Source organism: Castor canadensis, chromosome 8 (assembly GCF_047511655.1).
Source record: "Castor canadensis chromosome 8, mCasCan1.hap1v2, whole genome shotgun sequence".
NCBI lineage: Eukaryota > Metazoa > Chordata > Mammalia > Rodentia > Castoridae > Castor > Castor canadensis.
This window is the reverse complement of record NC_133393.1, coordinates 19,203,866-19,218,142: the sequence shown is the minus strand read 5'-3', so window position 1 is coordinate 19,218,142 and position 14,277 is coordinate 19,203,866. Positions and strand designations below refer to the sequence as shown.

At 52.6% G+C, this 14,277-nt stretch overlaps 1 protein-coding gene across 2 annotated transcripts in view; it reads right to left on the bottom strand.

Annotated features, from left to right (window-relative positions):
* The window catches only part of Cpne5 (copine 5), an 83,052-nt gene that overhangs the window by 55,885 nt on the left and 12,890 nt on the right, over window positions 1-14,277 (bottom strand). For both annotated transcript variants that reach the window (XM_074082318.1, XM_074082319.1), the window contains exon 3: window positions 13,798-13,844. In XM_074082318.1, coding sequence (XP_073938419.1) covers window positions 13,798-13,844 — 47 coding nt within the window. The remainder of the gene's footprint in view (window positions 1-13,797; window positions 13,845-14,277) is intronic.

Below are 14,277 nucleotides of genomic sequence, written 5' to 3'. Positions count from 1 at the left end.
TCCATCTGCAAGGAGCCAGCCAACATTACAAAAATCAAACACACACAGGTCTACTTCACACACACAGAGCCAGGCAATGGTGAGGCCACTGGCTGAATAAGATTGGGTTTTTGTCTCACTCCCTGAATTCACAACCTTACACAGATCCACTCCTGTTCTAGAGGAGTTCCTGGGGTCTTCTCCCCCGTTCTAATTCTCTATACCTCCTGCCTTCACACAAAAGGGAGATGTCTCCTAAAATCTTCCAGGTAAACGCTCAGATTTCAGAGACTCCTCCCCAAGGACTAGATCTCGGCCCCTCCCCCTGCCCTGCCCTCCCTCCTCCAGCTCCTGGGAGTGGGGGTGACATCCCTTTGGCAGAACTGAGACATACGCCCCCTCTTTCAGGCCACCTGCCCGCCCATGGGAAAACACCCATCGGGAAAGAACGTCACTGCTTTTAAAATGGCACTTGAAGCTTCAACACAGGGAATTCCCTAGAGCTGATCTGTGCCTCGGAAGGAAACGGAGTTCCCCTGGAAACGGGATGGGGGGGGACATTTTAGGGAGCAGGCGAGGGGCTTGCGAGCCAGGCCAGGCAGTGATGGATTACAGGACTGAGAGGCAATTAACATACGCACATCCCTAACATACGCACATCCCTAACAACCGCAAAATCCACAATCAAGGGAGTTACTAGGGATGTTTTATGGCCTTCATTACTTGGACTAATAACAGTGAGGAAAAAATGCTAAAGCTTGGATTTTAAAAATCCAAGAAGCCACCAGGTTCCTGTCAGGTATAATGTACACCCCCGTTAATGACCCAAGAACACAAGTGAACTGATGTTAAGAAAAAAAATCAATTTGGCTGCTGTATTTGGTTTTACAAAGAGTCACGGAGTTTTGGAGCCACAAGGGATGTGGACAGATGAAGTGTTAGCACCCCGGCATCCGGAACAGGAGGGGAGGTGTTAACCCTTCTGCCACCCAGAACCTGCAGCCTCCCCAGCCTGTTTACTCTGCCAGGTGCCCAGCAGCACCCAGCCGTCTTCTAGTCCATTCTTAGCAACCCCTGTGTCCACACATTGGAATTCCAGGAGGGGAGGCTGGGGGTGGTCCATGCAGCTGGAAGTGTGGGGCGCAGGCCACCGACTGGCACAGGCATTCCCATACACAAAAGCTGAGGGAAACTCAGAAATGAGCAGGGGAGCTGATGCAGAGCGCCCTGGAGGCATGCTGGTGAGGTGGGCAGGTGCAGACTGGGCAGGCTGTGGTGTGAGGACTGAGGAGGAGTTAGGTGGTCAGGGAGGTGGGGACCTCCCTGACCCCAGCGGCATGGAGAAAGAAGCCTGCAAATGACAGTGTTCACCCCCACCTCACGCTCACCTCTAATCCCTGGCATCAGAACTCAGTGGGAAAGCGTCTGACAAGTGCCACAAAAGACGCTCTCAGGGGCCCCTAAGATCTCTATGACTAAGCCTCCAGGAGAATACCAATTAAGCAACATTAATTACAAAGCATCAGTTCCAGGGAGACCCTCGCAGGGGAGGCACACTTGAACCTTCTTTGGGAACTGACTTTACTGACCCCCAGGGGCTCTGCTATACATGAGAGCTGGAAGGGGCAGGTCGTGTCACACCATGTGGACGAGAACAGGGCTGGGGCTGAGAATCTAGGTCACATGCAGGGTCCTCCTGCCCCACACCCCACTATGAGACTGCCAGGGGCAGGGTTCTCTTGAGACACCCCTCACTACTCAGAGGGGGTCCTGGCTGGCAAGGAGGCCAGCCTGGTATGCTGGCTGGAGGGTGCCTGGACTGCCCTGCACCGCCCAGCCCCAGTCTGTGTCCCTCTGCTCCACCTCACACCACAGGAGCTTGCTTCTGGCCTGTAGCAGCCTCTGGCTCCTTGCCCTTTGGCTGCCAGCTGGGTTTGGCCACTGGGTGGCCCTGGGGGTGGGGTGTGCTGGGAGAAGGGTTCTGGGAGGGCCCCCCCCCCCTTCTGGGAGGACAGGAAGACAGCTCCACCTCCACCATAGACAACAGCACCTCCCCCCCACCCCGCCCCTTATTCCTGTTGGTCTGGGGGTCAGTAGCTCCCTGCTGGGGCTAGGCCAGGTGACACACTAATCCCATGTACTTCCTCAATGGCCCATGCCTCTGAGAGAAACCCCTTTGTGAACATCTCCCAGTTAACCTTCTGAGAAGTCTCTTTCCTGCTGGGATTGGTATTTCATCTCTCACAAATGCATCCATACAGGTACCATCTCCAACTCAAACAAACCAAGAGCAGTCCCTGTCCTCCACCCCATTCTGTTCAGATTCAGATTCACTGTGTACAACTCCTACTCAAGCTGCCAGGATACCAACATCCCCAGACAGCCCTTGGGATACAGAGTCTTGGCAGGCCTGTCCCATCTAAGGGCCTCAAGTAGGGACCTCAGGGACCAGGGCTCTCATCCCCTCCCCTTCAGGGAAAGTGGCCCTCCAGGCCCCAACCACATGTGGGCCAGGGGAGGGCCCTGTGGGGAGGACAATGACTGAATTAGACCAGGGTTTGAGGCTCTTCACTTCGGCTTTGGCAGGTCTGTGATCCCTCAAAGATGAATGCAAATGTCAGCCTGTATTTTCTGGGAAGAGGGCCATGATTTTGACCAGTTTCTCAAGAGAAACACGTCTTCAAGAAGCTTCAAGAACCCTGATACTGCCAGGCATGGTGGCTTATATCTGTAATGCTCGATACTTGGGAGTCAGAGATCAGGAGGATTGCAGTGTGAGGTCAGCTTGGGCAAATAGTTCTCGAGACCCCCATCTCCAAAATAACCAGAGCAAAATAGACTGGAGGTGTGGCTCAAGTGGTGAGTGCCTGCTTTACAAGTGCCAAGCCCTGAGTGCAAAGACCAGTCCCACCAAAAGAAAAAAAAGAACCCCAATTCTGGCTTTGAGGACAGAGTGCAGGTTTGCCAGATCTCGAAGTGAGGTGAAGGAATTGTTAGTGGTGTGGAGTCTGGGGCTAGGCTTCCCAAGCTCACACTCTGGTTCTGTTGCTTGCTATGTGTCCTCGGCCAAGTTCCTTCACCTCTCTGTGCTTGTTTCCTCTTCTGTAAACAGGGCTAAGAGACTTTGTTTCATTTGGGTTGGTGGTGGTACTGGGGTTTGGACTCGGCTTCATGCTTGTCACGCAGGCAGTCTGCTGCTTGAGACAGGCTTCCAGTCTGAGAATAACAATTTATCCATACATGACCATGAAAGGGTTGCTGGAGCTTACATGATTTAATTTATGTAATACACTTAGAAGAGAGCCTGGGACAGAAGACGGGCTCTGTAAATTAGTGATTACACACTGGTTCTTTTTTTTTTTTTTTTCCCCCTTGGTGGTGCCACCACACCCCATCTGGCTCTTTCTAAAGTTCAAACCCTGCCCCAGCCACCCAGGGTGTCTTCCATGTTTCTGAATTTGTCCTTGTCCCTAAATGCTAACATTCCACTCAGCTCCTCTTTCCTGCTCATCTTCCACTCCTTAGAAGCTTCTGTCCTCCATCCAAAGAGGTCCCCCATGCTGGGGCCCCCTAAAAGCTCCAGATCTGAGTGGCTTCTTTCCAGATCCGCACAGCGGTGAGGCCGAGGGGCAAATGCAGGGCTGACCCTTTGCTCCCATGAAGTGGTCCTGAGTTAAGATCCAGCCCTATCCTCCCTAGGCCACTCATGCCACGTAGGTCCCCATCACCCCAGATCTCAGTTAGCAAGAAGGCCATGAATGAGTTCTGTCCACTTTGAGATGCAGGGCCTGCAGAACACTCTGGCAGCTCGGCCCCATCTCAGACAGGCTGGCTGGCTGGCGGAGCAGAGGAAGGAACCTGTTTTGCTTCTCTGTTGCATCAGATTTTATAACCTGCATCATCTCCTCTTCCTCACAGCGCACCTGCTCAGGGTTCAGAGACAGCTCCAGGACATCTCCCAGCACCTGAGGCAACTCCCCTTAAATGCCCGCGGCTGGGAGGCACTGGTGCCCAGAGTCGGGGTGTAGTAGGGTGGTCAGGCCATAAGCCCACAACCTGCCTGGGTTCTGCTGCTAACTCCTCAGAGGGTCATTCCTTTCTTCAGAGAAAGGATGGAGGGAACCTGTGGGAAGCCCTGTATGCCATCCATTACCAAGCTGGTCTTCAATACTGGTAATAACCCTCATGTAGCCCTACTACGTGCCAGGCTCCAAGTGTTTTTTGGATATTGATTCATTTACTTTTCGTGACAACTTTATGAGGTAGTGCCATAATTATTCCCATTATACAAATGAGTAATCTAAGAAAAGGCTCAAAGAAACTGAGGGATTTGCCCTAGCTCACACAGCTAGGGGGTGACAGGAATGGGACTACACAGTCCTGGAGCCTCCTGTGATATCATTTAAAAAGTACTGATTGGGCTGGGCGCCAGTGACTCCTATCTGTAATCCTAGCTACTTTGGGTGACTGAGATCGGGAAGATGGTGGTTCCAGGCCAACCTGGGCAAAAAACTTGCAAGACCCCATCTCAACCAATAGCTGGGCACAGTGGTGTGTGCCTGTCATTGCAGCTATGTGGGAGGCTGAGATTGGGAGGACCAAGGTTCCAGAACAGCCCAAGCAAAAACAGTTCATAAGAGACCCCATCTCAACAGAAAAAAAAAGGGGTCATGGTGGTGCCTACAATCCCAACTGCAGAAAGAGTAAAATAGGATGATTCCGGTCCAGGCCAGTCTGGACAAAAAGTGAGACCCTATCTCCAAAATAACCAGAGCACAAAAGGGCTAGAGGTTTAGCTCAAGTGGTAGAGTACCTGCCTAGTAATCACGAAGCCCTGAGTTCAAACACTAACACCACCAAAAGAAAAAAAATGTTGACTGACAAGTCGACTTAGGACCTGAGGATTTTAGAGCTGGAAGAAATCAAATCGTCTCAATTCACCAGTGAGAAAGCAGAGGCAGGGGAAGGGGTTTGGGGAGTTCTGACCAAGGTCATGCACCTAATTAAGGTGGGTGGGGCTCCCAGCCTGAGCAGTGCCCTAGTTCTCACCTGTCAACGCCCCCTCTCAGATTTCTCCCTTCCACCAAATCCTCCTCCTCCTCCTGTTCGTGCAGTGACTTCTCATCTTCAAAACACTTCCACACACTCATGATCTTGTTTTGTCCCCTCAGTGACCCCACAGAGGTGACACTACTGTGGTTCCCATTTTACAGCTAAGGAGCAGAGTTCCCAGGAGGCCACCAGGGCTCTCTCAGCAGATGATGGAGGAGGACTAGGAGCCCAGGCATCCTGTGGTGTCGCCTCAGTCCCCTGCCTCAGTAACGAGTGGGTGGCTCTCTGCAAGCCTGAACAATCGTGATGGCCCCTGATGTAGGCAGCTCTTGCCTGTTTACACATTGCAGCTGGATGGAGTCATCCCCTCAGCTGCAAGGCCCCGTGGCTGGCGGCTGTGCTGGCCAGGACAGGAAGCTGGTGACAGACTGTGCTCTACCTCCCAGGTGCTCACCCTTTGCCAGCAAGGGCGCCTCCTGTTATCTTCATATATTATTGGTGGCTCCTTAACTGGGGATTCTAAAAGCTCACTGCAGAGCCCAGCCCTGGCCCCTCAAGAATCACGTTCATCATGACGAAAATTAGAGGTCAGAGAGCTGGCTCTGACTCAAAAAGAAACAGGAAAAGAGAATGGGCCTTTCAAGCTGGCCCTGGGGACAGGGGCTGGTGTGTGCCCAGTGGGGAGAAGGGGAGAAAGGGAGACCTGGAGGGTGGGGAGAGGCATGGAGGGTCTGATTCTGTGCCAGGCCAGCTGCCATTTAGGGTCTTGGAAAGTTCTCTTGGTTTGTCTCACTAGAGGAGTCTGGAATTCTATGACCATCCTCTCCTTGCACAATGAGGAAAACCGGGCCCAGAGAAGGGAAGGGCTTGTCTCAACTCCTTCAGTGAACCATGATGTCTTTGGGCCTGGTCACCTCCCACACTGTTTCCTGTTTTGTTAAAGCTTCTAGGTGTGGATGGGCAGGAGTAAAGTTGGGGGACTGAGTGAGTGGGGAGACCCAGGCTCCAAAGGCCTCCCAAGCCTGGACAGAGAAAGCTCCATCCAGATCCCCAGACACCAGGTGCCTGAGAACTTTCACCAAGCTTCTAATGAAAGACTTCCTGCCAAAAAGCTTAGATCCTAATTAGCCATTGTTCCATATAATCTGTTAAGTGGCCCCAGCTCCTGGGGGAATGGCCCTTTGGCCAACCAGTTTGGCTGCCAAGCCACCAGCAAAGCACCCTCCTCCCCTCCTCTACCTTCCAGGCTGTAGGACCAGAGGGCTGAGTAAGCTCTACCCTAAAGGCACCCAAGACTCATGGAAGGGCCCAGAACCACCTGTCCACCATGTTGCCCTACCAAATGGCATGACAATGATGACAATGTCTGAACCTAAAGATTCTGTGGCCCCTCCCGCTGGGACAGCACGGCTCTCTCACTGAGGGCTTCTTGGAAGAGCAGCCTTTATGAGCGAGCTGCTTCTGAGCCAGCACTTCAGAATCAGCTCACTCAAACCTGTGTAGGTCACCCCTTGGGCAGGTGGCAGCTCACGCTCTCTCAGTTCAGTCAACCAGGAAAGCACAGCTGGTCAACTTACTGACCACCAGGGGACCTCGCCTCAGGACTACTAGAAAAGCCTTTTTTTTTTTGAGACAGGCTTGGTCTGGACTCTCCAACCTCTGACTCAAGCAAACTTTTCTGTACTACAGAGAAATACTCACTATCTTGGGGTGAAGGGGGTAGGGGAGGCTGGAGCCCATACACATTCACTGTTGGACAGGAAAGCGCACTGTGGACGTCAGTGGCTGGGCAGGGATCTGGAGTCAGAAGACGGCACTCACATCCCAGTGCCACCACTGGGATGCTCCTAGCGGAGCTGCTGGGGGAAGCAAGGATACCGCTGCGCTTCTGTTTCCTCAAGGTGCATTGGCTTTCATTCTGTCTGTCAAAGCAGCAATCTTGTTCCCCCTCAGGGCCTTTGCACATGCTGCTTCCTCCATCTGAAACACCCTCTGCCAGATTTGTGCATGGTACCACTTAGGACTCACCTTGTGTCACCCAGAGTTGGTTTAGTTGACATGATCTCCAACTGTGACAGTGCCCAGGTTCAAGCTGGGCAATGACACATTTCTGGGCATTTTCAAAAGCATAACTTTAGTTACCATCTACCACCTTGTCCTAGTTTACGGATGAGTAAACTGAGACCTGGAGAAGACAAGTACCCTCCTCACCAGGTCACCCTGTTAGAAAATACCACAGCTGACACGGAAACACAGAATTTTGGACACCAAGTTCAGAGCCTCATCTGACAAGACATTTGACCATATTCCTGATGTCCTTAGGACCAGATGGGGAAACATGGGCTGGATGATAACAATTATGTAGAACCTAAGTAGTTCACCAGCTGACCCCAGAGGTCAACAAGAGGACTGAGGTCAATTGGCAAAAAGGTCTCTAGTGAGGGACCACAGAACTCCATCCCACTCAACTCCTTGTCACCTGTGCGTGTGGTGACAGCAGCTGAGCCAGGACCAGGAGGCAGAACTGAAATGCAGGATGCACAGTTATAACACATGATCTCATAAACCATAACAAAAGACTGGACCGACAGGCGACACATAACAGAGCTAAATGTAGAACCACATGTTTATGTTCCAAAACCCATCACCAAGTGTGAGCTGAAGGAACCCTGTCTGGATGGCAAGTCATGTGAGAAGACACAGCAGTGCCCACACCCAATATGAACAAAGTCAAAAACACCTGCCAGAAAGATCAGTGGGACACAGGAGGCAACACATACAGTGCTGACTTACAATCGTTTGACTTCCCAAGTTTCCACTTTGTGATGGTGAGAAAGAGCTAAGCGTTGAAAGTGTCCTTTGATTTTTCACTTTTGGTTTTCTGGGACTAGGGACATGGGCACAGACCTCTCCCAGGGTGCTGGGCAGAGGCAACCTCACGATCACGAGGTGAGCAGTCGAGGCTACAGTGTGCTATGCTGCTAAGCTAGGCTGCTGGCTAGGTTCCAGTGTTCAGTGCCTTTTGACTTGTGATCGGTCCAATTTCCAATGGCTTTATCGCAATGAAATCCTGTGGTAAGCTGAAGAGCATCTGTAATCCTCAGACACAGACACGTAGAATACACAGTTCAGAAGGGAGAAGAGAGATGGTTCAGTTCACATCCAGACAGGAGGGAGCCAGCCCGTGGCAAAGGGGATGGTACAGGATGCCACACACTGGAAAAAACCCTGACAGACAGACATGCTCCAGGTGGAGCAGCCAGACTGGGAAAGACAGGAAGCAGTGATTTCCTACTCTGTAAAATGGGGCTGATTGTATTAATACCTCCTTCACAAAATTGGGCCTCCCTCCCTCCCTTCCTTTCTTCCTTCCTTCTTTCCTTCCTTCCTTCCTTCCTCCCTTCCTCCCTCCCTCCCTCCCTCCTTTCCTGTGCTGGGGATGGAGCCCAGGGCCTTGGGCCTGCTAGGCAAGCCCTCTGACCATAAGATTGTTGTCACCCTACTCTAAGTTTGCTATCATTATAGTTGTTGTTATTATTACCTCTCTGAATTGGAAATGAGGTCCTGTAACACACTATCTGGTCCCTTTGTGTCCCATAGCAGTGTGAATGTTTGTATCCTCCTAAAATCCATATGGAAACAATGGTGTTAGGAGCCGAGGCTTTGGTAGGTGACTAGGTCACAAGGGTGGAGCCCTCATGACTGGAATTTGTGCCCTCATAAAAGAGGCCCAAGGAAGAGACTGGGGGTATCGCTCAGTGTTAGAGTACTTGCCTAGGTGTGATCCCTAGCACCTCAAAAAAGCAGCCCAAGTGAGCTCAGAGCTCACTGTCCTTTCTACCAGGTGAGGATGTGGGTGACAAGGGATGGGCCTCACCAGATAGCCTATGAATTTGGTGTTTGGCTTTTACCAGATACCGAATCTTCTGGCACCTTGATAATGGACTTCTAAATTTCTGTCACTTCTAAGGCACCCAGTCAATGGTGTTTTGGACACGGCAGTGCAAACAGACTGACAGTGCCCACTACGTGCTTGTCAAAGTAAGGCTACATGGAGGCACTCAGCAAGTTGTCTCAAGGAAAATCACCTTAAGATTTGGGGTGGACACCCTAAGATTCTGTGAGTCCCATCCCCTCCTTCCAAGGAGCCTCAACCAGGACAGCTGCCTGCTGAGGGAGGGGCAGGGACCATCACCCACCCCTTTCCAAATGGAGACCCACGAGGGGAGGGGTCCAAGCAAGAGCATTCTGAGATTCTTCCTTCCTGGACATGGCCTGGGGAAGGCACATGCAGAAGGCCTTGGTTGGGCTTGATGCAAATAGTGCTTGATTTCCTGGACTAAAATTACATCTTAGAGTCAATTTTCATAAAATGTGGTGACAGATTTAGGTGCCGGGAAGATGGAGCTTTCTCAGAAGGCATAAAAATGACCCAAATGGTTAAAATCAGCTGAAACCCAACAGGCAGGGACTACGAAGAGCAGCTTCCTCCTCTCCAACATTGCCATCTGCGCCCAGCCTAGAGAGCCAGGCCCCCTGCGCTTGACTGGGCCAGGACTCTGGGAACGGGTAATTTGCTCCCCTGGCATAAACCAGCAGGGCAATGGCGGGAACTGGCTCCTATGTACTGGCAAGGGCAGCAATACATCCCGGGCAGCTGGAGTTTTCTCTGAATTCTCCACCCCCGATACTTCCCTCTGTGGGTCACACAGGGCATCAGCAAGCAGGGCCCTCCCACCTCCAGGCATCTAAGCGCATCCTCTTCCTCCAGAAGTAGCTGAAAGCCTGTGCCCTAGGCTGGTGACTCCTGTGGCTGGGCTCTGCTACCCTCATTCCAAGAGTCTGGGCATGGAGCCTGATCACCTTTTGTAAATGGGGTCAGCCTTCTTGATCTCTAAGGAGCCTCCTGCACCAGCAATTGTACCCTGTGGCTTTGGCTGTCCTCACTCCGAAGCCTAGAAACCTCCCAAGATCTCCTAGCCTCCCCTCTGCACACTGGGTTGACCATGCTATCTGTGCTGGACGTCTCTGCTCTCTCTCTGGTCTCACTCCCAGCCTTTCTCTCCACTGCTCTGTCTCAGGGAGGCTGGCCAAGTGGACCCTACCAGTGGCCCTGGATCTTTATCAAGGCACCACCAGTGGGGGCTCTAGCCAGAGATCAGAGAGTAGGGAGAGGGTGAGGTGATCTGGGCTGGTAGTGTCCCTCCAGGAAGGCCCCTCTCCTGTCTAGAAGTCCCTCCCCCACCATCCACTCTCAGGCCTGGAGCAGTCATGGCTCCCTATGACCTCCACCCTAGTGATCCACCACTCACTAGTGTCCTTAAATCCCACTGCTATGGTTTAGATCCTGAATGCTCCCCAAGGCCCATGTGTTAAAGGCTTGGTCCCCAGGGTGGTGGTCCTGGGGAAGTGGTGCAACCTTTGGGAAATGGGCCTAGTGGGAGGCCTTTAGGTCATTGAAGGCATGACCTCCGGGGGGATTGTGGGACCCCAGTCTCTTCTGCTTCCTCTCTGCTCATGATATGAGTAGTTTTGCCCCACCACGTGCTCTCACAGGAGGCTCAAAGCAACGGGGCTCATGGATCACAGATTAGAACGCCTAAAACCGTGAGCCAGAATGAACCTTTTCTCTTGGTAATTACCTCAGGCATTTCATTATAGTCATGGAAAGCTGACAGTACACCCACTCACCCCTTTCTTACACCTCCCAACTCCACGGCAAGGGGCAGACCTGCTCATTCAGGACTCCTTTGTAGTCTGAGCCGCCATTTTTGCTTGTGTGCCTTGAGTTATGTCTTCCAGTTTTTCTGAAATCAGAATTTCCAAGTGCACGCTCCAACTGCACAGGGCTCTGGCACACTGACTCCACAGCCAGAGGCCAGTCCTGCCCTCCCTGAAGGACCAGGAGGCAGATCCTTCCCACCACATTCTCCTCTGCTCCACACTACACGCCTTTGAGCCAGACAGCTTGGCTTTACATTCAAATGTCATTTTTAAAAATCCAAAGGACCAGTCAAAACGCTTTCGCCAAATGTGGCATGCTGGCTGCAGCATCGCCCGTCCTGGGCTCCTGGCGTCCCGTGCTACTCCACTCATACTCCTCTTCTCACTGCCCCTCCGTGAGGTTGTTCACACGCACACAGGACCCCTCTGATCTGCAAACGCCCGGCTCTCACTCACACTTTTGGTGAAGCTCTGTTCCCTCTTCCCCAGCCCGATATGTCCCCAAGCATCCCATAAATGCTTTCTGTTGCAACACCAACAGAGGCACAGAGTCACCAACAAGGTCCCAAACCCATGTAGGCCGATGTTCTACAATGCATATTTCTGGAGCCAGACACTTTACCTCCAGGTCTTAAGGTAAACATATCCCCACCGTACATATGCGGAAACTGAGGCACAGGCTCCCCCTGCAGAAGGGGCTGGAGCCAGGAGCAATGCACGGTGTATCTGACCTCCAGGCCACCCACCTGTCCTGCGCTTCACCCTGTGGCCAGCTGTGCCAATAAAACTTGGACAATCGGGGACCCTGAACCAAATGGAGACAAGTCTCAATTACAGAATGTAATTAACAGTGCGCTGAGCAGTGCTCTTCTGAAGAGGCCCTTCCAGACATTCCCTAATGAATCACTGGGACATTAGCACATTCCTGATGCTCATGTGGAGGAAGTCGGGCCAAAAGGCCGCAAAAGTAATTAGTTCACTGAAGTAGGCTAAACGGTTCCCTGGCAATCTGGTTTATGCCTCAGTGGGCCTCTACGTGGCTCCCAGAGGGAAAGAGGGACACCAGCCCCACCCCTGCGGAAGTAGTTCCCGCATGTTCTCCAGATGCAATTTGGCCTCTTGCTCCTGGCACGTTGGTCAGCAGCAGGAGTGGTAGTGATGGAGCAGGGCAGGTGATACGCCAGCCGGGCACCCACCGAGACAGTGAATAAAATGTGAGTTACTGAAGCGTTGGTGGCTGTTCTCATCGTGCTGTCCCCACCGTGGACTCTGGACATTGGTCATTCTGTGCACCACTTCTGCTGTCCACAGACTCTGGGGACTCTTGCGTCCTGTTCTTCCCAGCTGACCCCGCGTTGGTACCCAGGACCCCAAGAAGAGTACTCAGAGCCCACAGGTGTCCCTCCCAGCAGCTGAGGATGGACAGACACGTGGGGTGGGCTGCCAAGGCCAAGAGGGCCACAGTCTTAGTCACAGCTCCTCTTGTCCCCTCCACATGCCTCTTCTGGAAGGAGTAAGGTCAATTTCCAGCCACCGCAGGCAGCTGAGAAGGCCACAGGAAGCCAGCTTCGGCCCAAGGTCCAGGAAACTCTCACCATATTCCCACCATGGAAGAAAACAATGTCCTGCCTTCTGCCCCTTACCTCCCAGGCTTCAGCCCTGTCCTTGCTTGACCAGACTCTGTCTCTAAGAGGAAGGAAGGGTAGCTCTTTTTTTTGTTCAAACAGGAGCCAAGGGGTGCCCAGCACTTTTGTCTTGACTCCCGCCAGGTCCCCCCCCCCCCCCCCCCCCCGTTCCTCTCCTGTGGGAGCTCACTGAGGGGGACTGAGGCCAGGGTGGGAAAGAGACAATAGCCACCACATCTTGTCGGCCTCAGTAGGCCCAGCTTCCTTTCCAGGCCCATTCATTCCTTTCACAGCTATTTATTAAGCCCCTGCTGTGTACTGAGCACTATTCTAGACACTCGAAATGGAGCAGAGAATAAAGGAGATGAAATTCTTGCCCCGTGAAGCTGACAGTGACAAGATAAATACTGAACAGAATCTGGTAGACTCAGAAAAGTGATAAGGAGAATTAAAAAGCAGAGAGGGAATGAGGAGTGTGGAGAGGTTGAGATGTTAAACTAGGGCCAGGGAAGGCCTCTAGATGGTGACAGTGGAGTCAAGATCCAAGGGAAGCATGGAGGGGCCACAGGCATCTGTGGGATGTCAGCATTAGGGAAAAGGCCCTGAGGCAGGAGAAGGCCCTGTGTTTGTGGGATGGGGTGATGGAGTGACAGAGGGGACAAGCCTGGGGAGATGAGGTCAGTCAGGTAAAGTAGTCTGACTGGCTGGAACTGGTGGTCATCGGAGGGACTTTTCCAGATGGGAGCAGAGAAGGGACAGACTTTGACAAGGTTTTAACAGGATCCCTGACTCCTGAAGGGAAGAGACTGAAGGCACCTAGGAGACATGCTTCTCCCCCTCGGTCTTTGGGGTTCTTCAAGTGTGCTCTCTCTCCAAAGGTCCCATGACATAGGACAAAGGCACAACGAGCAAGGGAAATGAGACGAGTCTGCACAAGTGGATCATCCTAGGTTGTGGTGTGGCCTGGAAGCCAGGCTGAGAAGCTGGGACTTGATCAAAGCAGAGGGGAGTCCCTGTGAGTTTCCTAGCGGGATCACCTTACTAAAGCCATGGACACAGTAGTCAGAAACATGGAAACCAGTTGTGGATGGGATGTTGGCTCATTGAGGTAGTCATGCCCCAGGCACCAAAGGCCAGAGATGTGTGGGAGCTTGCTCTGTCTCCCCAGACTGGGGCTCCTTGAGGACAGGCCATGTGTCCCTCAGACTGGGGGTCCTGGGGACGAGGAACCATCTACTCCATCTTCACTCTTAATCTGTAACAACAGGGACAAGACCACCTCTGCTTGTCCCCCAGCCCTCATGGGGGGCTTTGATGCTGCAGGTAGAACCCCTCGGGTCGGATCTCTCAAGAGTCAGAGACAACAGACAGTCAAGGACATGCAGGTGCCCCCAGGTGGGTGAGGGGTTGGACCTACCTCCCGCCACTGCTTGTTCTCCATCCCTTGAGTATACATGACACACACTGGAGAGAGAAGAGAAAAAAATGGATTAAGCCCTAAGCCAAGGGCAAGGTGGGCCCTAGATGGTGGGGGGGAGCCCTGGTTGGGCAGGAGCCTCAGGAGGCTCCAGCCTGGATTGCTCTGGGGAGGGGGTGGGATGTCTGCTGAGTGAGCCTAAGAATCTGACCTTCAAACCTGGACCACTATTGTTTTGGGGCTTTTTTTGCAGTGTTGGGGAAAAATCCCTAGGCCTTGCACATGCTAGGCAAGCACTCTACGTCTGAGCTACACCTCCAGCTCTGTAACTGGTCTCCACACGCACCAGTTCACAGGAGTCAGCTTAGCAAAGGGAGCAGAACACAGGCGTGCCTGGAAGGAGCCCCCCTTTAGGATGACGGTCAGGGGCCATTTGTTTCAAGGCAGGTAGACAGGTGGTCATGACAGAGCCCAGTGCAG